A 24,345-nucleotide genomic window follows, 5' to 3' on the forward strand; every position below is an offset into this window, starting at 1 on the left:
ATGTTGAACGGTGGCCAACTGGGATCCGCCACAGCTGGAGGAGCAGGCAACGGAGCTGTGCAAGGTAACGAGCAAAATATTGCACGATTATTTAAATTGCCATAACAATAAATGGTTATAAAAAAGATGGAGCTGCCATTGGCCAAGGAACTGGCATCGCCAATGTTGGACCAGGTACGTACAGCGCTTCAAATCCTCTGTTTTGAAGTGGCAACCTCGTTAATGTACTTTTAAACTAATTTGTGCAGGTGGATTCGGCATAGGTCTTGGAATTGGAGGAGCCATTGCAACGCCGCTAGGCAATTTGGCGTTCGGCCAAGGCGACAGTAACTTATAAATTATATGCCGCCAAATAAAAAGAATTGCTAACCATATGTTTTCTATGTTTTAAAGGTATAGCCGTTGGAAAATAACTGTGAGCTTCTTCGACCTTTAAAAGCAATGCCCTGCCTGTAGATGGAATAGCGGTGCAAAGACAAATTACGACATTCTCACAAAGTTGGCCGTTTATGACAAGAAAACGTTTATTCATTTTAAATTATTACGCTTCTTTAAAATATGAAGCATCATTTTTCACCGTCCACCATTACAAATGAACGTTGCAAAATATAACCCTCGGAAACTACGTATATTAAATTTTTTTTAACAGAATCGAGAGTTTGAGTTATTTAAAAGGCGGAAATAGTACGTACACATTGTGCTCTAACAAACGTGTACTTGCTGAATGTATTGCTCAATTCTATTCCAACACGAAATGTATAAAAGCGTACGTAGATGACGTTTCTTCTAACAACGGACTTCTGTGGCCTTCGGATAAAAAGTACATGTCTATTTTTTCATCGGGAAGTTATAGGTCTAAATCATAAAACTCGATCTTTTTTATGGCGCTTGTTGCTTTGCTCGATTACAATGTTTCTTGCGTGGCTTTTCCGCTGTTGCATTTCCACATAATTGATGTTCCGTTTTTCTATTCGTGCGTATTTTCTTTAGTCACGATTCCTATATTGCCAAGCTTCCTTTCAGGTTATGCTGATTTCAGTCGCTAAATGTTGCCTTCAGCGACCACCTTCAGTTACGTGCATCTAGCAAGATACGTATAAGGTAAACGCCATGTTGGGTTCCAGCGCAATAAACAACAAACCCTAATTCGTAGTACCGTTGAGGTTAGATAGGATGCTGAGATTACCATTTCAGAAGAATACAGGCCATGTTAATTGTTGTTTATAAAAGAACTATACTCCCCCTTTTGTATGAATTTCTCTTAACGTGTTTTGCTCGGGTTCACTGAGTACAAATCAGCTGATTTGCGTAACAGAAGGCAGGGTAAGGTAATATTTGAAAACGTTTTTATTTCCCTACTTTGCTTACCTAGCCTACTTCGCTTGGCCTAGCAACAACTTGGCAAACGAGTTTTTCTTACCATACCCGTTTTGGTTGTAAACGCATTAGTACCTATTGTGTCAAGCTCGTGGAACTGACTGTGGAACGTGAAGCTCTGAGTTCGAAAAAGACTGCCAGCCTCTTTATACGAAGTTTCTATCCGGATTCCAAGTAATAAACCTCGTTTAAAGTCTTCTTGTCCCTGAATAAATACCACATCGAGTGTGCAAGAAAATCTGTGGAATGTTTTTGACGTCCTCGCAATAGACAAAAAATGCTTCATGAGTGATCCACAGCGCAATGACGAATAGTTATGAAACTATTTGCAGTGGTACGTGAAAAAACCTTGAAGTCTACATAAGTAATATAGGTATTTAAAAAAAAATAGAATTTTTGACGGATATGCAGGCGCCATCTTTTTTATTGTTTCCAAACGCCTATTTTTCGTACAAGAATACATTCTCTTTGAAAGAGCATAACGAAGTTTATAACCCCGTTCTAGTTTACCAAATGTTTAACGTTCTGATCGTCAAGGATTTTATCTAACAACATTTCAAAGTCTTGTTTGAGAGAAGGCTAAAACGTAGAACTACGGTTGTCAGCGAATAAGAGTAAATCGTCTTCTTTTGCACAAAAGAAAACAAGACAAGTGTCCAGAATGATGTAATTGATTTATTCTTTAACTTTTCTTTTGTCACATTCCCCACATGCAAAGGTGAATTGAACGTATATGCGTTTGTGGTATCCTTTTGCTACACGAAAAAGGATGCTATTATGTAACTAGTATTGACTTAATCCTTCACGACTAATGATCACTACAAACACCTTACTGGATCAATGCTTCCATCAAGCAAGCATTTGTAATGATAACAACAAGCAGGATACAATCAGCCGAGTGATAGAGCCTCATCAACATTTCCGTGACCATAACAAACTAGGGGATTTTACCGCATTAGATAGCATTATAACTCGTGACAGGTATGACGCCATTATTCACTTCTTTTTTTCTCTTCTTACCTTAGGCAAGACACATTTTAAATTCAAAAAGAACCTTGAATGGCCGTAGCATGTGGTGATAAACCAAAACCATGCCCATGAGCATCTTCACCTTGATAGTCCTTGCCGCGACAACAAGGAACTGCTAGTAGCCATATCTTGTTGTCTGGTTTTATTTTCTTCTATGGTACCTTTTCGTGAGCGTGCTTTCTTCGCCATGGCCAGCTAAAAGCCCCTGGAAGAGCCTTCCAGCGCTTGGACGGACTCTTTTAAAGAGGTGTCTTTCTGCAAGACACCGTATTGTTCACTTGCGCCTCCAAAGTACTGGACAGTGAAAATCTGCCTTCTTGTTACTTCAAGCCTAATCAAGGTAAAAAGTGATTATCGTGAAACATTTTATTATTTAGAATTGTGACCGTCAAGAGACAAGAACGTCATCCAATAGTGAGGAAGATGGAACGAAAAACAAAACAGACTGACTCGTGTGTACAGTACTTGCTTATTTGATCCCAACGATGTTTTGATGATTGACGCGATTGTTTGAACGTATATGATCATTTTGTTTTTTGTGCACATAAAATCAAAGCAAAAATTTAAACGGTGATCCTTGAAAAACAGTTTTTTGCAACTTGGACAAAAATTGAGGTCAAACTAATGTTTTTTACTCTTCACAGATGAACGCTTCCGTACTTCTATTTATGGCAGTAGTCATCATCGGGTCGACGACCGCACAATTCTATGGAGTAGACCCTTATCGTCAATATGGAGGAGGATACCGTCCATACCGTAAATGGAATAAGTGTTTATTTAATATGCAATACGCCCACATTAACAATTTGCCTCATGTGTGAGACAGGACCAGCTTATGGAGGTGGTTATCGTCCAAGCTACGGTACGCATTCCATTTTCATCAAATTCAAATGAAACTTTGTTAATTTACGGTAAGTTTCGATTTAATAGGTCATTATCGACCACCAGGAGGTAGTTATTATGGTGGCTATCCCGACGATCATCACCACCATCACCATCACAACCATCATAATCATGGCTATCCTGTTGGCGGTGGTTATGTACCCAATCAAGGTGGAGTTGCTTCAGTGCCAGCTGCCCCAGTCGCCGTAAATCCATCGGGCACCCGTAATTAAGATTTAAATTTGATAAAACTTTTCTTATAATTAAAGCAAATCACTTTTCAAACTCGTCGTTATCATCGTGATACAGTGGCTCCTGGATCAGCAAATGCCGGAGGTGCAGGTAATGGAGCTGTACAGAACGGCCAGGCGATTGGCACAGGAACAGGAGTGGCGAACGCTGGACCAGGTAATCAAAGTAGTTTTTGCCTGGAAGCTGTTTGTCTCAGGCTAATCAATTTTCTAACTATTTTAGGTGGATTCGGTATAGGTCTCGGAATTGGATTAGCCGTCGCAACACCCTTGGGAAACATTGCTCTCGGCGAAGGAAACAGCGTCTCTGTTGGTAAAAAATAAGAAAACATTTTATTGCAGTCGGCTTTGTTGTTTGATCACACGCAGTTAAAAAACAAAACCTTGTTTCGTCTGTCAAATTATTTACTTATGATGAGTTTTGCGTACCTTTCCAGTACAACCTGCTGCACAATAAACTTTAAATCACACGAAATTATGTTTGAAATAAATCATATTTTCGTTTAATAGAATTGATTAGACTAGTCATAATTGCTAGGACATAAATCGAAACAGTCACAATAAGAGAATAATCACGTTTCAGGGTAGAAATAGGAGAAAACTGAGATACAAAGAGGCAGAATCTGGGAACGTAATCATGAATCAGAGCATGGACAAGGAATGACAATGCAGCGGCCAGTCATGTGATTATTTTGCTACTAATCGATGCATAAATTGATTATGTTTATCTAAAACATCGATTACATGTGTTTTCGAGTGGATTCTTTTGGTTTATCATCACTACCAACCGGTGCAGATCCGTAAATTGCCACGCGGCCTACTATCTCTATCCCTGGCAATTTAATTCAATCATGGGAGATTTTTTTTTATAGCTTTAAGACAGGGCCATTGTGTATACGTACATTGTTATAGAAATCAAAAAGGTATCGGAGAGGGTCACATAGCTCGATGATTAGCTGCCTGCATCCATGAACCGTCTTTCAGGCCATGGGGAGACTAACGAACAACCTACAAGTTACAATCACCTCTTCTCTACCTGTGGGGATCGATCTTCAACATGTAGTAAGCGGTACTACAGATCGATTTGAAACGTCTGTAAACGTGTAGTGTGGTGTGTGTGTGTGTGTGTTTTTTTTATTGTGCCATTTTAGCCTCTTTATAGTAGGCATGGCTCTTATTTTCATTTTCTTTCTTCTTTTTCATTTTTTTTTTTTGCACTTCATGTTTTTCTTTCTTCTTTTTTCTCTCTTCTTTTTTTTTCTTTTTTCTTTGTAGATGATGTACGAAGCTTGATGAATGAGGATGTAGAATTTTGCGAATCCGATGTGATGAAGAATCTTGAATGATGAATTGGAGGGAGTGGAGGGCATGGAGGGAGGGAGTGGAAGTTGGAGTTGGCGGGAATCGAACCCGGGTGTTCCGATTACAAGGGAGTGGCGATAACCACTGTGCCAGGACCGCACATCCAAATTAAAACAATATTTGTTGGTCAGCTGTTCAAGTACGTATAGCTGCTACAATGCATATTGGTCACTTAAAGTATAGCGCTGTGGTATAGCTTGGGTTTCCCATTCGCATTACTTGGGTTCGATTCTTTTGGATTTTATTTTTTTACGTGGTAATTAATGTAAATAATCAACCCAGCTAATGTGATCTCGAATTATTGTTTTTTGTTTTATCCCATCGATATTTATTTATTTTTAAATTTGTTTTTTTATATCACAATTTCGAGAGGTTGCCAATTTTCTAGATAATGATTACAACAGCGCATCCGAACCTGGGGGAAGGGACCGCCTTTTTTATCCCATTTACGCAGTTTAGTCCTCCACAACCCCATCCCACCAATTCACAGTAGCAGACGGCGGATTTGGCGCGAGCCAATCAGAACAAATGCCAGCGTGACATGCTCCTCCTCCAATTTTCCTCGTTAGTAAAGTTGGGCCCGTCCAGGGACGGGGTATAGGTGGCGCTAGCGTATCCTTACGCTATTTCTATGAAAATCGTTCCACTCCATTTTTTTTTCGCCCGTCTACTTTAAATTTTTTTCGCAATTAAGGGTTCCCCTGTCTTGACCGCCGACCCACTCATTGTTTCTGCCCACTATAATCTGTAAAAATCTCCGAAAAAAAAAATTAATCTTAGATAAAAGGGGATTGGGCTTTACCCAATTACCTGACACACGAGAAACCACAGGGAAATATTAGCCAACTTAACTAATGGAAAAAACATATCAACTCGCGCTGAATCCCGCTAATGAACCCCGACTGAAACCCCATTGGGTTTAAGGCGAAAAATTTTACATCTAGAACCACCTGCTCCGATTGCCAAAAAAAGCCCCGATCGGCCCGGGGCCAACTCCTAGTCCCATCCTCTGGCGTTAGGTGCGCTGCAATCTGACCATACGCTAGGCGCGCTGCAATCTGACCATACTACAATCTGACTGCTCGAGCTTTGGCCTTCTATTATGGTTTCCCGCATGCGTATTTCTAATTCAAAACAAGCGACCAAAATTCGTCTGCTAGCCCCCCCATTTAATGTTGTCCCGTGGTTTGACGTGTGTACGTCATTAAAAGTATCCTGGCGTTTATTTGTCAAATTTAGGTGAATACAAACGTGTCTTTTGTGTCCCTGAATCCGTCTGTATATGTGAGTAAGTGTATACTTAATTAGTATTTACGCATCTTATCATTACGACATCACCTTTTACTTTCTTCAAATGGCATAACTAAATTTTTTTCGGATGGTGACTTGTTCGTGATGCCTTTTTTTTTTTTTTGCATCATCGCTGTTTTTTTCTTTTCGTATAGCGGCCTGTTTTTTGCTCGCCATATCATTTCCTCTCAACACGTTGTGGGCCGTTGTTGCCCACCAGCTATTTTTTGGCTGGATTTCTCCCTACCCCAGATCTACGTTTTTTTTGTTTACAGTTTCTTTCTTTTATTGCAAATGATTTGCATTTTCTTGGCTTTTCACTGACCAAACACAAATTGAAATTTGCCTTTTTTCTCTTTCTTTTGTAAACTATTTGAAAAGTTAGTAAAATCGTTAGTATACCTACACCAAGTAAGAAAAAAAAAACGGGTGGGATTGATTAAGGCAGGGACTAAAGCAAACCCGAACCGTTACAGCTACAACAAACGACCACGACGATCCTCGTTGGGCCTTTTCGGTCCTTTGGCCGGCCAATCTAGATACACAATAAACAAAAAAACAGTTAGTACACTTTAATTTATCACTGATACCTGTTTTTGGTGTCGCCGATCCTCGGTTGTCCCGCGGTCCACGATGACGCCCAGAGATTGCCCTCCTAATTCATCGAGAACGAAAGAAAAAAAAAGAACAAAGAATTGCTTTTGATTAATCAAATAACAACTACTGTCTGCTTAACACTAGCATGTATCAAGTATACACGAATGACAAACAATATTTGACAGATAGGTCAGGAAATAAAATTTATCGTTAATGATGAACAGGTTAAAAAGTCGTGGGTTTGTTAATGTTAGTAGAATGTTTGCATATTGTGCTGAGAGGTTTGATTGCAAGTTGGTGTGCAAATTGCAAAAAGTGCAGAGGTTGGAAATATACGAAGTGCATTGCATGGAGGCAGTGTAGTGCAAAAGTATCCCGTGTGACAATGACTGTGCCTTAATCATCGTTTTTCTAATCTATCTATTCTTATCTATCTTATGCTAATTAGACTATACACCCGTGCGAAGGCAAAACCCAGTGCTTATGTGAGGCTTTCGTGGTGTGAGCGTGATTGAGAAGGCGTGAAACACTACACAAAACACCCGGAGAGATCTATCTACACTAGTGTGCTCCGTGCAAGTGAGTGAACTACTGATCGGAAAAGCGGAATTTTTTTTTTTTGATTTTTAAAAATTGAATTGCTCGAGGACATTGATGTATTCTAGGTCACTGCTTATGGGTAGATCAATTAGGGTGAAATTGGCATTTCCTCCGATTCTGCTGAAATTTTCCAAAAGCCATCGACCTTCAGATTTATGTTACCTCTCCTTTTAAATTTTATTTCCAAGAAGTGTTTTCATTCATTTGCATTCAGAATTCACGAGCGTAGAAATGCCCTTGTCTGACATTCAACTTCACGCTGTGTGGGGCGCAAAAAAAGGAAAGGGTAACAATATTGATGGCTACGTCATGAGGTAATGGTACACCCGCTGGGGATGGCGAGCAACATCAGGGTGACATCAAATCGTATAAAATGGTACAGCAGAGCCAACTACAATCAGTCGAGTGTTCATCTTCGACGCAGCATTACCATCAGCAGCTTCCGTTCGTCGTGTAACAATGGGTAAAGTATAACGTTTAATTAGAATAGAAATTGATGTTTATGTAATGCAAGGGTTCAATGATTGATTTCCCTAAATGAAATGTTGGAATGAAATTTTCAAACTTATTTCCGTACATTTGTTTGCAATGTTTCAACGTTCTGTGGCATGTCAGCAATAAATTATGTCTTTCTTCCACTGCTATAGGCATCTATGGCATTACGCTTCAACATACTGTTACACTTATCGCTGGGTCGAGCATAGGTGTGCCAATGGGTTCACCGGCCTCTAGCTATGGTAGTTATTTATATCAGAGTTGAAGTGCTGCGCCGTACTACACCACGACGTATGAAGCCCCCACTTACTACAGTACAAAGGCGCCCGAGTACTACACCACAACATATGCGGCTCCTACTTACTACTCGGAGGCCCCGCAATACTACACCGCACCAAGCTATTACACAGAGGCGCCAGTGTATTACACAATAATGTACGCCACTCCAACATACTACACCGCAGCTGCGCCGTCTTACTACGCTGAAGCTCCAAAATCCTACGCTGCCCCAAGTTACTACACATAGCGGTTGCCCCTTCGTACTACGTGCTGGAACCTAGCTACTACACCACAACTTATGCTGCCCCGCCTCACTACACCACAAAAGCGGCAGAGTACTACACTACCACTTACGGCCGCTCCCAGGTACTACACCGAGGCCCCAGCTTATTACACAACAACGTACGCCACTCTCAGCTATTACACTGAGCGACCAAAGTATTATTAATTGTAAAAATTGTGCTGTCCATCAAGCTTGATGACGGGATGGTTAGATCTTGTTTTATTATTTGCTGTCCTCGTTCCAAAATGAGTTATTACCCTGCCATGTATTTACCTATATAACTAGCCATTGCATACGTACGTTGTTTCTAAATGAGATGTTGAATAGAGCCATAATGTCGTTATCGAATCCACATTTCCTTATTCCTTTATCACCTAAAGCGGATGAAGCGATTTAAATTTGTGTTCGTACAACATGGTAATTTCTAAACACAATTATGCATTAAGACGTATTAGTAAGAACTATATCATGCGTATTTGTAAATTTACCGTGAATTTATATATTCAATTGCATAGCACGAAGTCGCATTGATTTATGGCGTTAGGGCTTTGGCATTGTTCAGTTTCGTGGTTAAAATCCATTTATCTTTCACGTTTCATGATTGAATAGCAGGGTATGGCGAAATTTTTTTTCATCGCTTAAATAAATATACTTAATATTCGGCAGAGATATCAGTTTCGGTTTGCCAAGTTTGATTTTAGTTTTAGGGAAAAAAGCCAAAAAGGTTGCGCTAAGCACTTGACTGACATGCTAGTATCCTCCAGAACTGTCACGATGGTGGCCCGGATCATATTGCTGTACTATATGATCCCCATCGTGACATCAGCTGAGAGCTCTTACATCTCTATTCAGTTTTGCATTGGAATGGTGGGCCAATCCCATACCAACGCTCGACGTTTCGAGTTGGTAATTGCTTACAGACTCTTGGTACTAGTCCCAACATTGGGAGGGTGCCATACCCAGTCGTTTCAAGTGCCGCTACATTACGATGTTCACGCAACTATTATATACCGTGAATGACGACCCCAAACCATGTTGATAACGCAAGCGCGCATTTTCCGGCATAAAACAACTCCCATTTAAATTCGACGAAACTATTGTGCAATGTAATAAATGAACTGTATTAAGAAAATCGTGATAAACAACATCCAAGGTAATTATAAAACAAAAAATTTAAGCAGCTGTTTAAAATTTTCAATTACTATGTAGCACACACGAATTAGGGCGTGGCATCACGCACCGTTAATGACATGCAAGAATCCTCCATATCACCTGGCGGCCAACGCTGACACTAATTTTTGAACGTTGGTTTACCTTTTGCATATGCGTATAAGATTGGGTTCTATATGTGACATTCTTTCGCTTTTCTTTCGTTTTTCTCCTGCACTACAAGAGTTCCCTCAATCTGCATCTGTAACGATTAAACGTGAATCTTTCAAATGATTTACAGTATGTCTGAGGAAGTACGTAAGACGCTTTTCTTTTTATGACCGACTACGAAAAAGAAAAGATTACATCATTCATTAGTCGTTACACAAATCACATCCATTTGTGGTTTCCTCGTGGTCAGGAAAATCATAGGAATGAATCAGTGATAGAACACATTTAGAAACACGGATTTAATGAAATAAGCGTTCAACTTGTTTTAAAGATAATTCTGTTGGAACAAAATATTTACACTTCTTTTGTGCATAATGCATTAACGAGAAATGAATGTTGACGTTTTTATTGTATTACGTATAGAATAAGCATACATTGTTAATTCACGAATAATACGCCCCTTCAACGCGTGTATCTTAGCAACAAAAACGCCAAGCCGTAAGGTGGGGTAAGAATATTGGCTGTTGCGTCACTACCTGTCAGATGCGCGTGTCATAACCGCAGGGCTAATGAAGCGAAACAGGGTGAGTTTGGACGAATATAAAATGAGAGGAAAATAATAGTTTGAGTCAGTGTAGTCCACTACTTTGACACAGCAACAGCACTACTATAATTTCGATCGTGTTTACTTCTCATCGTGTTATTCAGCTTTGTAATAATGGGTAATTTAACGTTGCATTTACTATAGTCGAAAGAATTACACCTTTGATTAGTTTTGGTATCGATCAATTGTAATATTGTAACGTGTGTATTTGCGCTGTATTCAATTGGATCGTGAGATTTATGTGAATGCATTATCTTTGTGTCAGCTAACTACGGCGCGATGCTGCTGTTGGCCGTTGTCTCTCTGATGGCTGGACAGGTCATGGGTGGACCAATGGGCTCGTCTTCTTCTGCATACTACACAACTCCGGCGTCTTACTACACCACGACGTATGCAGCCCCCTCTTACTACACCACAAAGGCGCCCGAGTACTATACCACAACACGTGCTGCTCCTAACTACTACACCACTAAGGCTCCCGAGTACTACACCACGACCTATGCAGCTCCAACATACTACACCACAAAGGCGCCCGAGTACTACACCACGACCTATGCAGCTCCGGCCTACTATACCACAAAGGCCCATGAGTATTACACCACAACGTACGCTTCTCCGTCTTATTACACTGAGGCCACGAAATATTACCCTGCGCCGAGCTACACAACGACTGTGTCGTACTACACAACGACAGAGGCGCCCAAGTACTACGTGGCTCCAACATACCACACCGCAGCTGCCCCGTCTTACTACGCTGAGCCGACATACTATGCTGAAGCCCCCAAATCCTACGCTGCACCAAGTTACTACACAACAGCTGCTCCTTCGTACTACGTGGAACCTACATACTACACCACAACTTATGCTGCCCCGTCTTACCACACAGAGGCTCCTCAATACTACAACAGGAAGGCGGCTGAATATTACACCACGACTTACGCCGCTCCAGCCTATTATAGTGAGGTTCCGCAGTACTACACTACAAAGGCTCCCGAGTACACAACATATGCTGCGCCAAGCTACTATACCGAGCCTCCCATGTACTACACCACAACATACGTCGCTCCAGTTTACTACACCGAAGCTACCAAATATTACTCAGCCCCAAGCTACTACCAGACTGAGGCGCCACAATACACCACCACGTATGCTGCTCCAGTTTACTACACCGAAGCTCCTGAATACTACACCACAAAGGCTCCTGAATACTACACGACTAAAGCCCCGGAGTATTACACACAGAAGGCTGAATACTATACCACAACATACACTGCCCCGGCTTACTACACTGCAGTTCCCAAGTATTACCAGACTGGGGCTCCTGAATACTACACTACAAAGGCTCCTGAATACTACACTACAAAGGCTCCTGAATACTACACTACAAAGGCTCCTGAATACTACACTACAAAGGCTCCTGAATACTACACTACAAAGGCTCCTGAATACTACACTACAAAGGCTCCTGAATACTACACTACAAAGGCTCCTGAATACTACACTACAAAGGCTCCTGAATACTACACTACAAAGGCTCCTGAATACTACACTACAAAGGCTCCTGAATACTACACTACAAAGGCTCCTGAATACTACACTACAAAGGCTCCTGAATACTACACTACAACGTATGCTGCTTCGAGCTACTATTCCGAGACCCCCAAGTACTACAGCACTACCTACGCTGCCCCGGCTTATTACACCGAGGCTCCGCAATACTACACGACGAAAGCCCCGGAGTACTACACCAAGAAAGCAGAATACTATACCACAACTTACGCAGCTCCATCTTACTACACTGAGGCTCCCCAATACTATACTACAAAGGCCCCCGAGTACTACACCACACCGTATGCTGCACCAAGCTATTACACTGAGCGTTCAAAGTATTATTAATCGTAAAAATACGTTGACCGTCAAGCTCAATAGTTAAAAATAATTATCTTGTTTTATTATTTGCTGTCCTCGTTCCAAAATGAGTATTTCCCTGCATTGTATTTATGCAATAACTAGTCGCACCATACGCATGTGGTTTATAACTGAAGTATTGAATACAGCTATTATGTCGTTGCTCAATCTACTTGTTTTTACTTTTTATTACAAAAAGCGGATGAAGGCGATTTCAATTAATGTTCGTACAACATCGTAATTTCTGAACAGAATTATGCATTATGACATTTGTGGGAAATATATCATGGTTCTTCGCAAAATTGCAATGAATTTATTTGTACAGTCGCTTAGCACAAAGTCGCATTTATTCATTGCGTTAGTCCACAAGCATTGTTAAGTTGTTGTGTTTAAAATGTATTTATCTTTCGCTATTTAATTGAATAGCAAAATGAAATGTAAATTTTTTTTCCAGTTTACATCTACACAGCTAATGGCTATTTCCTAATTTCGCCATTAGATTTCCTGTTAAGGAAATGCTCAAATATTCGGCAGAAATAGGAGTTTCGGTTTGTCAGTTTTGATTTTAATTATTGAAAAAATAGCAAAAATGTTTGCGCTAAGCACTTGACTGACATACTAGTAACCTCCAGAACTGCCCGGATGGACTGAATCGTATAGTACAGCTATTGATTCAATCCATCGTGACATCAGCTGAGAGCTCTTACATCTCTATTCAGTTTTGCATTGGAATGGGGGGCCAATCCCATACCAACGCTCGACGTTTCGAGGTGTAATTGCTTACAGACTCTTGGTACTAGTTCCCAACATTGGGAAGGTGCCATACCCAGTCATTGTTCAAGTGCCGCTACGTTAAGAAGTTCACGTAACTCTTATATACCGTGAATGACGACCCCAAACCATGTTGATAACGCAATCGTGGATTTTCCGGCATAAAACAACTCCCATTTAAATTCAGTGAAACTATTGTGCAATGTAATAAATGAACTGTATTAAGAAAATCGTGATAAACAACATCCAAGGTAATTATAAAACAAAAAATTTAAGCAACTGTTTAAAATTTTCAATTATTATGTAGTACACACGAATTAGGGCGTGGCATCACGCACCGTTAATGACATGCAAGAATCCTACATATCACCTCGCGGACAATATTGGCACTAATGCGTTCATGCATTGGCTGGGTGTTATTCCAGTTGTGAGGGGAAAATAAGTTAAAGCTAATGCAGGTTGGTCATTATTTATTTGTGGCATTCATATACACGTATCCATCCATTGAACAAGGTAACATCAAATTGAAGTTGCATGCATTAAACTAAACAATGGGTGGAAAAATGGAGTAAAAATGTGTTGTGCTACAAATGTTAAAACTTTCTTGCAGGCATGTTGTAGCACAAAAAAATTTTTCTTTCAATTCCTGAATTGTTAATTTTATTATGCTAGGTGCTGCATTGTAATTGCAGAACAAAACCTGTACAACTATGATTCTTTTCTACAAATGATGCAGTATGGAATGCTTGAGTCCTTATCTGACTAGAATGCAAGTGTCCAAAAAAGTGATGTGTTGCTGTCGGTGTACATATCTTAATGGTATGGCTTAAATCCTTCTAATAGATAAACATCTAAGGGCAAGGATCTGCATCTTGACCGAGGTTCCTCAGCAAATGCAATAACAAGTTCCCATGAAAGTTTTAGCACACAACTTGTTTGACTGTGATTCATCCCAAACATGCATGCAGTATGAAATGCTGGACAGGCAAATGTACAACTATATCTCATAATATTGATCATCTGCCTTATATGTGTTTATTGTTCTTCTAGGGGTGAAGTGTGGAAGATGCCAAAGGCCGTTTTGATTACGTAGAGTGGAACTTAAATTTCTCTTGTTGGTCATTTCAAGGCAGTAATAACTATGCTGTAAACAATTCATGAAACATGGTCATCTTTTCCTCTCAATGACAAGGTGAGAACAATTTATGGAGTAAATTTAAAGAATCAATAAATTTTTTTTCTGATGAAAAAGGCATTGAAGAAGCAAATCCGAAAAATGGGCAAAAAAGTTATTCATTTCACCCATCCCATATGAAAATGCTGCAGAGTTCAACATAGAATAAAGCAAATGATTTCCTGTGGTCTGATCAACATGCTAAATCCACAAGACATATGTCATTTGTTTCAAAGAATTCCTAATGAAGATTTTCAGTTTCTGCTGAAGAATCGTAAACATTCATCTTAAGGACATGATCCTGACCTGCAACAATTATCTTCACACATGGTTTCGCTAAAAGAAGTTGGTACAGTGAAAAATTTTAAAAGGTGGTACATTATTACGTGTGTTCCTGTTAAATTAATATATGTTTTAAATTGCTGATGGATTGACCAGGCAGGAGAGATTTGCAAAACCGAACAGGATCCAAGTAACTTAATATTAAAAATTTCTACATGCGGGACAAAGGATCTTAAATTAATATATCCAAGTGTAAGCAGGTCTTGAATGGCAAACGAGCGCCTAATGGTTATGAAGTTCGCAGTTTGCTCCACTTTCAGCGTCATTTCAAAATCCTCGCTGCCAAAAGAGTTGTTTCTAACACTATTATTCTGGACTGGCGCCCACAGAACTAAATTTACATGCAAAGGGTGGTCATGAGGATTTCACTGATCACTAGAGTAAAAACTGCAAAGAGTGGGTAAACTTTTACGTTAAGTGACCAAAACGATTGTCATTATAATGTTTTCATAGGTGCGTACAACGACGACTTGTTAAATCCTTGGAGTATCATCGTTGCAAATACGATTCGACTGGGAGAAATACTGCCGGTAATATGGTAACTTAATTTATGGAGAGATTGTTTGGATCAACCTACATGAAAACCAAAGATCTCTGTAGATTTTCGAAGAGCTCTTGATCGTATTCTAGCAACGCATGCAGATGAAGATCTGCTGGATCACATTACCACAATTTTTTACGACAATTATGGAAACGATCCCTTTAAATCGTTTGGGGTCGACTTCAAACATAAACTTAGGTAATCCATTGCTTTTTTTCCAGTTCATAAAGCATTTTAAGGGTACAATTTGGCATCGGTTGTATTTTTCTGGAGGTTAAAGTCAAACAAGTATAGAAAGTACGGCAGCATTACAAAACTGAATGTCGGCCACCCTTGACAGTGGAAACAATTTGGAGTGCATTACCGTAGGTAAACTAGTGAAGCTTTGCAAATGTTTTAAAGAGATGTATCACCGTATGAACCGGGTATAGCAGCGTTAATTTTTTTCACAGCTAGTAACTTCAAATAATTCCCCTGGTATGTTGCACATGTGAGTATGTATTGTGCTTGGAAACGGCTGCCGGTGACCTTTGCGCCCAGAGCATTGGTGAATCCGGCACTCACTCGACGTAAAATACGTTTTTCGCTGGTGCGTCATCAATGGGCATCATATAGTAAGTTCCTAGGTATGGAAGGAATTTTCGTCAATGGTGAGATTTGTGACTTTGTATCCCGGCAATTTTCAGGATTAAGGAAATCTTTAACATCTCAAAGGCCACCAGTACAGCTGTTAGCTGCAGCTCCTAATCTATGTCTTCGCGGTATATGCGCTCTGAGTAAGATAAGAAAAAATAATACCACGAGAAGTAAACCTTGGAAACCATTTCCTTCCTGTTTCATACTTCTGTCTTTTGTAGGTGACAAGATAGTTTGAAGAAGTATATCTGGCTGATGACCGTCTCAATGTTGATTAAAATGGACGTGAACCGAATCCGCTTGCTGAAATCAGAGATGGCTGCAAATTCTGTACAGTCAAGGTAAATGTATCGTTTCTGGCATATGAAATTTAAACTATTTTTGTGTTTTAAGATTTTTTTTGGGGGGGGGGGAGGGGGTAGGGGGGGGGGGGGGTCATGCCTTTGCATGTAAACTAGAAACAAAAGTTTGAACCAAGTCATTAATGAAAAAATAGTCACCGTCAAAACTGCTCCATCTGCAAAATCATCAATGTATCGATAGATGCAGTACCTCAAGGAACAGGGTTGTCATAAAGGTATTTAAACTTTTGTAACCAATAACGCATTTCAATTTTTTACTTCCCTTATGTTTGGGAAACTTTGGATGAGCTGGCTTAACGGGTTAACTAAAATGAAGGAGTACATTTTTATGTTTTCGCCCGTAACAGCATGCAATAGGTTCTTACAAAGTTCATGTACGTTTTCAGGTAATAGTAGTTTGAGAGAACGTCCTGCATTTATGCGATGCATTTTTTTGTGTCCAAGAGGACGAGGTCACTGATTTAAGTGATTGCGCCATTATGGGAGTACCAATCGCAATCCTAACCAGAGCTTTCAAGTTACTGCATAAAGCAGGGAACACCATTCTACCAAAACCAAGGCAATTTACTTTCGAAGCCATCTGTCATCTGTCAGGTACAAGTATAATGTTTTCATTTGCAATTAATATGCTTTTTCAGGAGCTCCTGACAGAATGTTTACGGAAATATCCAATTTGATTAATTTATGTATCTTGTACGCTATATATATATAAAAAAAAATATCTGCTAACTATGTTTTATGTTAATATAGATTAGTACTCGTACCGGAACTCAAAATGTGCCTGTTTGGAGTGAGACACGGAATAATTGTAAGGATTGGATGGAAGACGTGGAATTGCAATGCTGTATTCAGATTCCCCATACGGTATTTTATTTAAAAAAGTTGAAGTGCATATCTGGGCTCCCTTCCTTTCCGTAGCCCCGTTTCCCCTTGACTCGTAATAAGCCCGTAGGGGGTCATGCCCCTACTGTACGGTATATATAAAAATAACATATACCGAGGTTTGGAGGGCTCTGGCCGGAAAGGGGACGTGGGGGTCCGCGTAGTCCGATGATGTGTTCACGGAGGGCGACGTGGCTATCCGCAAATCCGAATTAAAGGTTAATCGCTCCAGTAAAAATGTTCCATATCTTCGGCTCTTCTTCCGGCTTCTCTTAGCCAATCACCGGGTAATCTCCCCGGTGGGTCAACAAGGCAGTGTCTCCCCCTGCTTGGGTTGGCGGCAGCTTTTGAAAGGGCTATTGTGCCTTTTTAAAGTTGCAAAATCATTTATGTGTGCAGAGTAATGTTGATATAATTAATTTTTTTTAACAAAAAAAAGCAAAATTTCTGTTTTTAACTTTATTCTTACTGTGCGCTTTTTAATTAGTTACTTTTTGTAGCCACAATGTGTGTATTATCTTTGGTTAGTGATACATACCTGAGAGCCTAAGTTGTTTTCAATTTTGATTCATTGAGGAATCGAACTCTGGATGTTTGGCATAGCGCGTCGATGCTCTACCAATGAGCCATGAATCATATGATGTCAAGTTGGCTTTTTTCTTGTCACTTACGGACTTACATTTACACTTATAAAATTGATATGTATTGCTGCAATATTTTCTTCTACAATTATTCTGCTTCATTTTGTATACATCAACTGAGGTTTGAACCCAGGATAACAGGTATCGCAGCTAAACGCTCTACCACAGAGCTATGGATCTTATGAAATCAATAGACAATTAAACATATAGTTGTGCAAGACTGCACAAACAGCCTAGACGATAACATATGATATGCGATAATAAAATATTTAGATATATCTCGTGGCACAATGTTAGAGCATCGGCGTTGCACGCTGAATGTCTGGGGATCGGTTCCCACACGAGTAAAATAAAAATCAAATACAAAATAACTTCAGAAAATATCCAGGTATTACACGTTGTTCCTTGAGTCTAAGTTGAAGAATTCGAACAGTGTAATTAATAGTAATTGAATACTTACAGATAAACCAATGGAAAAAGTGCTTACCATAAAAGGAGGCAAACACAATAAAGGTGAAATTGAGCAACCTAAATAGAAGAAAATTGATACATGTACTGTGTGAACACAGCGGAAACGCGCAGTGAAAGAAACACATTTTACAAAAGAAATTTTTATGAAAAATTTTTATTCACAATTCTCTGCACATTACAATTATTTTTGCAACTTTAAAAAGGCACAATAGCCCTTTCAAAAGTTGCCGTCAACCCAAGCAGGGGGAGACACTGCCTTGTTGACCCACCGGGGAGATTACCCGGTGATTGGCTAAGAGAAGCCGGAAGAAGAGCCGAAGATATGGAACATTTTTACTGGAGCGATTAACCTTTAATTCGGATTTGCGGATAGCCACGTCGCCCTCCGTGAACACATCATCGGACTACGCGGACCCCCACGTCCCCTTTCCGGCCAGAGCCCTCCAAACCTCGGTATATGTTATTTTTATATATACCGTACAGTAGGGGCATGACCCCCTACGGGCTTATTACGAGTCAAGGGGAAACGGGGCTACGGAAAGGAAGGGAGCCCAGATATGCACTTCAACTTTTTTAAATAAAATACCGTATGGGGAATCTGAATACAGCATTGCAATTCCACGTCTTCCATCCAATCCTTACAATTATTCCGTGTCTCACTCCAAACAGGCACATTTTGAGTTCCGGTACGAGTACTAATCTATATTAACATAAAACATAGTTAGCAGATATTTTTTTTTATATATATATAGCGTACAAGATACATAAATTAATCAAATTGGATATTTCCGTAAACATTCTGTCAGGAGCTCCTGAAAAAGCATATTAATTGCAAATGAAAACATTATACTTGTACCTGACAGATGACAGATGGCTTCGAAAGTAAATTGCCTTGGTTTTGGTAGAATGGTGTTCCCTGCTTTATGCAGTAACTTGAAAGCTCTGGTTAGGATTGCGATTGGTACTCCCATAATGGCGCAATCACTTAAATCAGTGACCTCGTCCTCTTGGACACAAAAAAAATGCATCGCATAAATGCAGGACGTTCTCTCAAACTACTATTACCTGAAAACGTACATGAACTTTGTAAGAACCTATTGCATGCTGTTACGGGCGAAAACATAAAAATGTACTCCTTCATTTTAGTTAACCCGTTAAGCCAGCTCATCCAAAGTTTCCCAAACATAAGGGAAGTAACAAATTGAAATGCGTTATTGGTTACAAAAGTTTAAATACCTTTATGACAACCCTGTTCCTTGAGGTACTGCATCTATCGATACATTGATGATTTTGCAGATGGAGCAGTTTTGACGGTGACTATTTTTTCATTAATGACTTGGTTCAAACTTTTGTTTCTAGTTTACATGCAAAGGCATGACCCCCCCCCCTACCCCCTCCCCCCCCCCCCAAAAAAAATCTTAAAACACAAAAATAGTTTAAATTTCATATGCCAGAAACGATACATTTACCTTGACTGTACAGAATTTGCAGCCATCTCTGATTTCAGCAAGCGGATTCGGTTCACGTCCATTTTAATCAACATTGAGACGGTCATCAGCCAGATATACTTCTTCAAACTATCTTGTCACCTACAAAAGACAGAAGTATGAAACAGGAAGGAAATGGTTTCCAAGGTTTACTTCTCGTGGTATTATTTTTTCTTATCTTACTCAGAGCGCATATACCGCGAAGACATAGATTAGGAGCTGCAGCTAACAGCTGTACTGGTGGCCTTTGAGATGTTAAAGATTTCCTTAATCCTGAAAATTGCCGGGATACAAAGTCACAAATCTCACCATTGACGAAAATTCCTTCCATACCTAGGAACTTACTATATGATGCCCATTGATGACGCACCAGCGAAAAACGTATTTTACGTCGAGTGAGTGCCGGATTCACCAATGCTCTGGGCGCAAAGGTCACCGGCAACCGTTTCCAAGCACAATACATACTCACATGTGCAACATACCAGGGGAATTATTTGAAGTTACTAGCTGTGAAAAAAATTAACGCTGCTATACCCGGTTCATACGGTGATACATCTCTTTAAAACATTTGCAAAGCTTCACTAGTTTACCTACGGTAATGCACTCCAAATTGTTTCCACTGTCAAGGGTGGCCGACATTCAGTTTTGTAATGCTGCCGTACTTTCTATACTTGTTTGACTTTAACCTCCAGAAAAATACAACCGATGCCAAATTGTACCCTTAAAATGCTTTATGAACTGGAAAAAAAGCAATGGATTACCTAAGTTTATGTTTGAAGTCGACCCCAAACGATTTAAAGGGATCGTTTCCATAATTGTCGTAAAAAATTGTGGTAATGTGATCCAGCAGATCTTCATCTGCATGCGTTGCTAGAATACGATCAAGAGCTCTTCGAAAATCTACAGAGATCTTTGGTTTTCATGTAGGTTGATCCAAACAATCTCTCCATAAATTAAGTTACCATATTACCGGCAGTATTTCTCCCAGTCGAATCGTATTTGCAACGATGATACTCCAAGGATTTAACAAGTCGTCGTTGTACGCACCTATGAAAACATTATAATGACAATCGTTTTGGTCACTTAACGTAAAAGTTTACCCACTCTTTGCAGTTTTTACTCTAGTGATCAGTGAAATCCTCATGACCACCCTTTGCATGTAAATTTAGTTCTGTGGGCGCCAGTCCAGAATAATAGTGTTAGAAACAACTCTTTTGGCAGCGAGGATTTTGAAATGACGCTGAAAGTGGAGCAAACTGCGAACTTCATAACCATTAGGCGCTCGTTTGCCATTCAAGACCTGCTTACACTTGGATATATTAATTTAAGATCCTTTGTCCCGCATGTAGAAATTTTTAATATTAAGTTACTTGGATCCTGTTCGGTTTTGCAAATCTCTCCTGCCTGGTCAATCCATCAGCAATTTAAAACATATATTAATTTAACAGGAACACACGTAATAATGTACCACCTTTTAAAATTTTTCACTGTACCAACTTCTTTTAGCGAAACCATGTGTGAAGATAATTGCTGCAGGTCAGGATCATGTCCTTAGGATAAACATCTTGTTGATTCATCTAAAGAAACTGAAAATCTTCATTAGGAATTCTTCGAAACAAACTAGAGATGTTTAGTGAATTTCGCATGTTTATCAGACCACATAAAATCAATTGCTCTATTCTTTATTGAATGCTGCAGCAATTTTATATGGGATAGGTGCAACAAACAACTTTTTTGTCCATTTCTCAAATTTGCATCCTCAATGTGTTTTAATCAGCAAAGGAATTTATTGATTCCTTAACTTCCTGTATACATTTTTCTTACCTCATCATTGAGAAGAAATGAAGACCATCTTTGTGAATTGTTTACAGCATAATTATTTCTGCCTTGAAATTTTAAGTTCCATGCTACATAATCAAAATGGGCTTTGGCATCTTCCACTTTCATCCCCTAGAAAAAAAAAACACAATAAACATATAGAAGGTAGATTATTGACATTTCCAGGTTCTAATTGTACAATTTGCACATCAAGCATTTCATACTGCATGCTTGTTCAGGAATCACAGTCAAACAAGTTGTGTGCTAAAACTTGAATGGGGCTTGTCATTGCATTTGCTGAAGGCTCTCAATCAGGACGCAGATTCTTGCCCTTTGATGTTTACCTATTAGAATGATTAAAGCCATACTATTGAGATAATTATATGACACAAACACATCACATCTTTGGATACTTACCAAATATTCTTCTTCAATTCATTTTTCAGATAAGGAATGACAACCAAAATTGCAAAGGTTTTTGAATGCACAAAGGATGAAACTGCATGAACAATTTCACCTTGCCATAAGGCGAATGGGTGCTGCCAACTATTCGCCTTTGGGGGCTACCAAATTTTCTTTCTTCCTCATGAAGATCAGGGCCTCTACTTGGGATTCTTCTGCTTGGAAATTGCTTGGATCCATTTCATTGCCATACGAATTTGCATTCTAGGGTGTACATCCGTTAAAGCTCTCTCTTGTGGTAAAACTTTTTAACGGAACCAAGAAAATTAAATAGTAAAAAAAAAAACACAAAAAAAAAACACACACCTTCAAGACTACACACACAAAAAAAAAAATGCACGTGGTTCTTCAACACCCAAGAAACATGTACGTGTACTTCGGGTGTTGCCTGACTTTGGATAATTCTCGGGAGAATTCGATGTTGCCGTTGGAATATTTCGAGACGAAAAAAAATCAAACATCTATTATGGCAATGCTTTTCATAATTATCCATTTATTTCTTCTTGTCATCGCAAATTCAAACATAGTGCACAATAATAGCTCATGTTTTGGGAAAGTTCGTGAGTTTGCCATTACGACTTATTGATGTGCAATGGGAGCAGCTATAACCTATAAAATCGGTTTCTATAGCTCCAATAAAACTGTTAATTTTCTAGGTTCACACATTTAAGGTTCTTTTAAAAAATAACTAAACAAGGATGCAAAAAAATTTTAAAATTCTACTGCGATTTACTGACAAAGATTCGCGTTTAAAACGACTGCAAGTTAAATCGTTTTTACATAGTAAAAAATAAAAAAAATTAAAATATACGAACAATCAATATGAAATGATGCAGAAGTGACAGTCAAATTGTCACTAATGCAGTATGTAATATGTGTGTGTTATCGAGATAATGGCTGTTACCTGCATTCAGTCGTATTCTGTTGGTTTGGTAGAAATCATATTGCGTGAAACAAATGATAGAATAGATCTGCGAGAGTTTCCGACATTTATCACTTGTGCATGTACCTCAATTGGCGGACGGTGGTTTTGGCGGATATATAAGTTCTTGGCTCACCCAAAAAAATAATTGAAGTCAAACGTTTCGTTTTTTCTTTTTAATACGTGCCCCGCTCGTCAATGTGTTTGAGACCTAGATCTCAATCTGTAGTAAGTCAAATAATTCAATGTTGGAGAATTAAGTTGGGTGTCTTTCCACGCGAATAAGGAACATAACGGCAAAGTATTCTTGATATTAACTTAAAAAATCAATAAGTTATTCCGTTTTATCAACCGATTTCGCCTCACCGTAGTTTCTCCCAGTTGTTATGCTTGATGTATTTCCTTGTTTTTATACGACGGAATTCTGCAATCTATTCAAAGACTTCGTGTACAAAGGGATACTCGAATACATCAGTGTTATTGACCTAAATAAACAAAAGCATTTCATCTTGTAGCTTGAGAAACAAATATGTAGGATTACCTTACGATTTCGTAATGCTATGGACGTAAAACACGAAGTCGCTTGCAGTATGTTCGGTTACTGGAATTGTAAAATTCACAAAACCTTTTGTTGCCTTCTATTTGGGTTTGTAAAATTGAACCGAAGGATGTTTCGCTTTCGTATTTGTTGAAACATTGCTCCATATGCCAGATTGCATTACTGACCGTAATACGGATGCGGAAAGTGAAGTACGGGACAGTAGGATTCCTTTTCCCTATGGCATGCCTCATCTGCTTCATCGTCAGAGTTAATACCCACTGTAAATTTTTTTAGCATTTGCTTCAGTTGTATCCTATTCTAAACCAAGAAAAACACCACAATGTGCACAATAATCTGCTTAACCTTCTTTTGCTTTTCCCTCTGAGGATTTTTCTAATTCGCTTTCAGCTCCAGAATATGTGGAAGAGATGATTCTCTTTCGGCGGCTGTGGTTCCCAGAAGTAGCTGAGGAACGATGTCTTCGTTTTGACTTTTCCTGGAGTCAAAATAAGTTACGAAATAAATTATGTTTAAGGAAATCTATTTGTAAACCTTTTTGTTTATTAAATGTCGAGAAGGAACAGCTGTTTTTTGTTTTCTTTTCGCATGCTCCACTCTTAAACATCATCATCATCGGCATAGTTGGCTCCATTTCAGGCCGTCTCTTCTATCACTACTGACTCAACTTATTCTATTAGTATTAAGAGAAACTTTGATAGGACTAAATTGAAGTGCAAGCGATACCTTAGGGTATTAATCTGTTTTAGGTTATGGCAGACATAGAAGAAATCCCACCTACTGCTAATCCCACATCGCACACACCCCTAATTGAAAAGTGGTCTCTACACCTAATCGTCACGTGATTTAGCAGTTTTCAGGTAGGACTGAAGCTTGACCGCTATAACCAACTGGAGCCAAGCCCTGTACGAAACATAATACTTTTGCAATATTGAAAACATGACGGTTCTCGGATTCCTTGCGAAATTTAAAAAATGAAGAACTACATGACGAAAGGGGC

General features: G+C 39.3%; 2 protein-coding genes across 2 annotated transcripts; both read left to right on the forward strand.

The window, feature by feature from the left end:
• The first annotated feature begins 2,584 nt into the window (after nt 1-2,584).
• Nucleotides 2,585-4,014, forward strand: LOC130700193 (shematrin-like protein 2). Its single transcript, XM_057522222.2, has 6 exons — nt 2,585-2,746; nt 3,051-3,162; nt 3,233-3,268; nt 3,337-3,513; nt 3,598-3,696; nt 3,763-4,014. The coding sequence occupies exons 2-6, from the start codon at nt 3,051-3,053 to the stop codon at nt 3,861-3,863; spliced, it is 525 nt and encodes a 174-aa protein (XP_057378205.1). The 5' UTR covers nt 2,585-2,746; the 3' UTR covers nt 3,864-4,014.
• A 6,388-nt stretch (nt 4,015-10,402) lies between these two features.
• On the forward strand, nt 10,403-12,445 carry LOC130699703 (uncharacterized). The gene is made up of 2 exons (XM_057521913.1): nt 10,403-10,487; nt 10,635-12,445. Exons 1-2 carry the CDS (start codon nt 10,484-10,486, stop codon nt 12,263-12,265), a joined length of 1,635 nt encoding a protein of 544 aa, XP_057377896.1. The 5' UTR covers nt 10,403-10,483; the 3' UTR covers nt 12,266-12,445.
• The last annotated feature ends 11,900 nt before the right edge of the window (nt 12,446-24,345 follow it).

Source organism: Daphnia carinata, chromosome 10, assembly GCF_022539665.2.
Source record: "Daphnia carinata strain CSIRO-1 chromosome 10, CSIRO_AGI_Dcar_HiC_V3, whole genome shotgun sequence".
Classification (NCBI taxonomy): Eukaryota; Metazoa; Arthropoda; class Branchiopoda; order Diplostraca; family Daphniidae; genus Daphnia; species Daphnia carinata.

Excerpts from the sequence above, each read along its gene's own strand:
- LOC130700193 (XM_057522222.2), top strand. The coding sequence starts at position 3,051 with ATGAACGCTTCCGTACTTCTATTTATGGCAGTAGTCATCATCGGGTCG. Across the intron at positions 3,269-3,336 it reads TGGTTATCGTCCAAGCTACG|GTCATTATCGACCACCAGGA; the intron begins GTACGCATTCCA and ends TCGATTTAATAG. Across the intron at positions 3,514-3,597 it reads CGTAAATCCATCGGGCACCC|TGGCTCCTGGATCAGCAAAT; the intron begins GTAATTAAGATT and ends ATCGTGATACAG.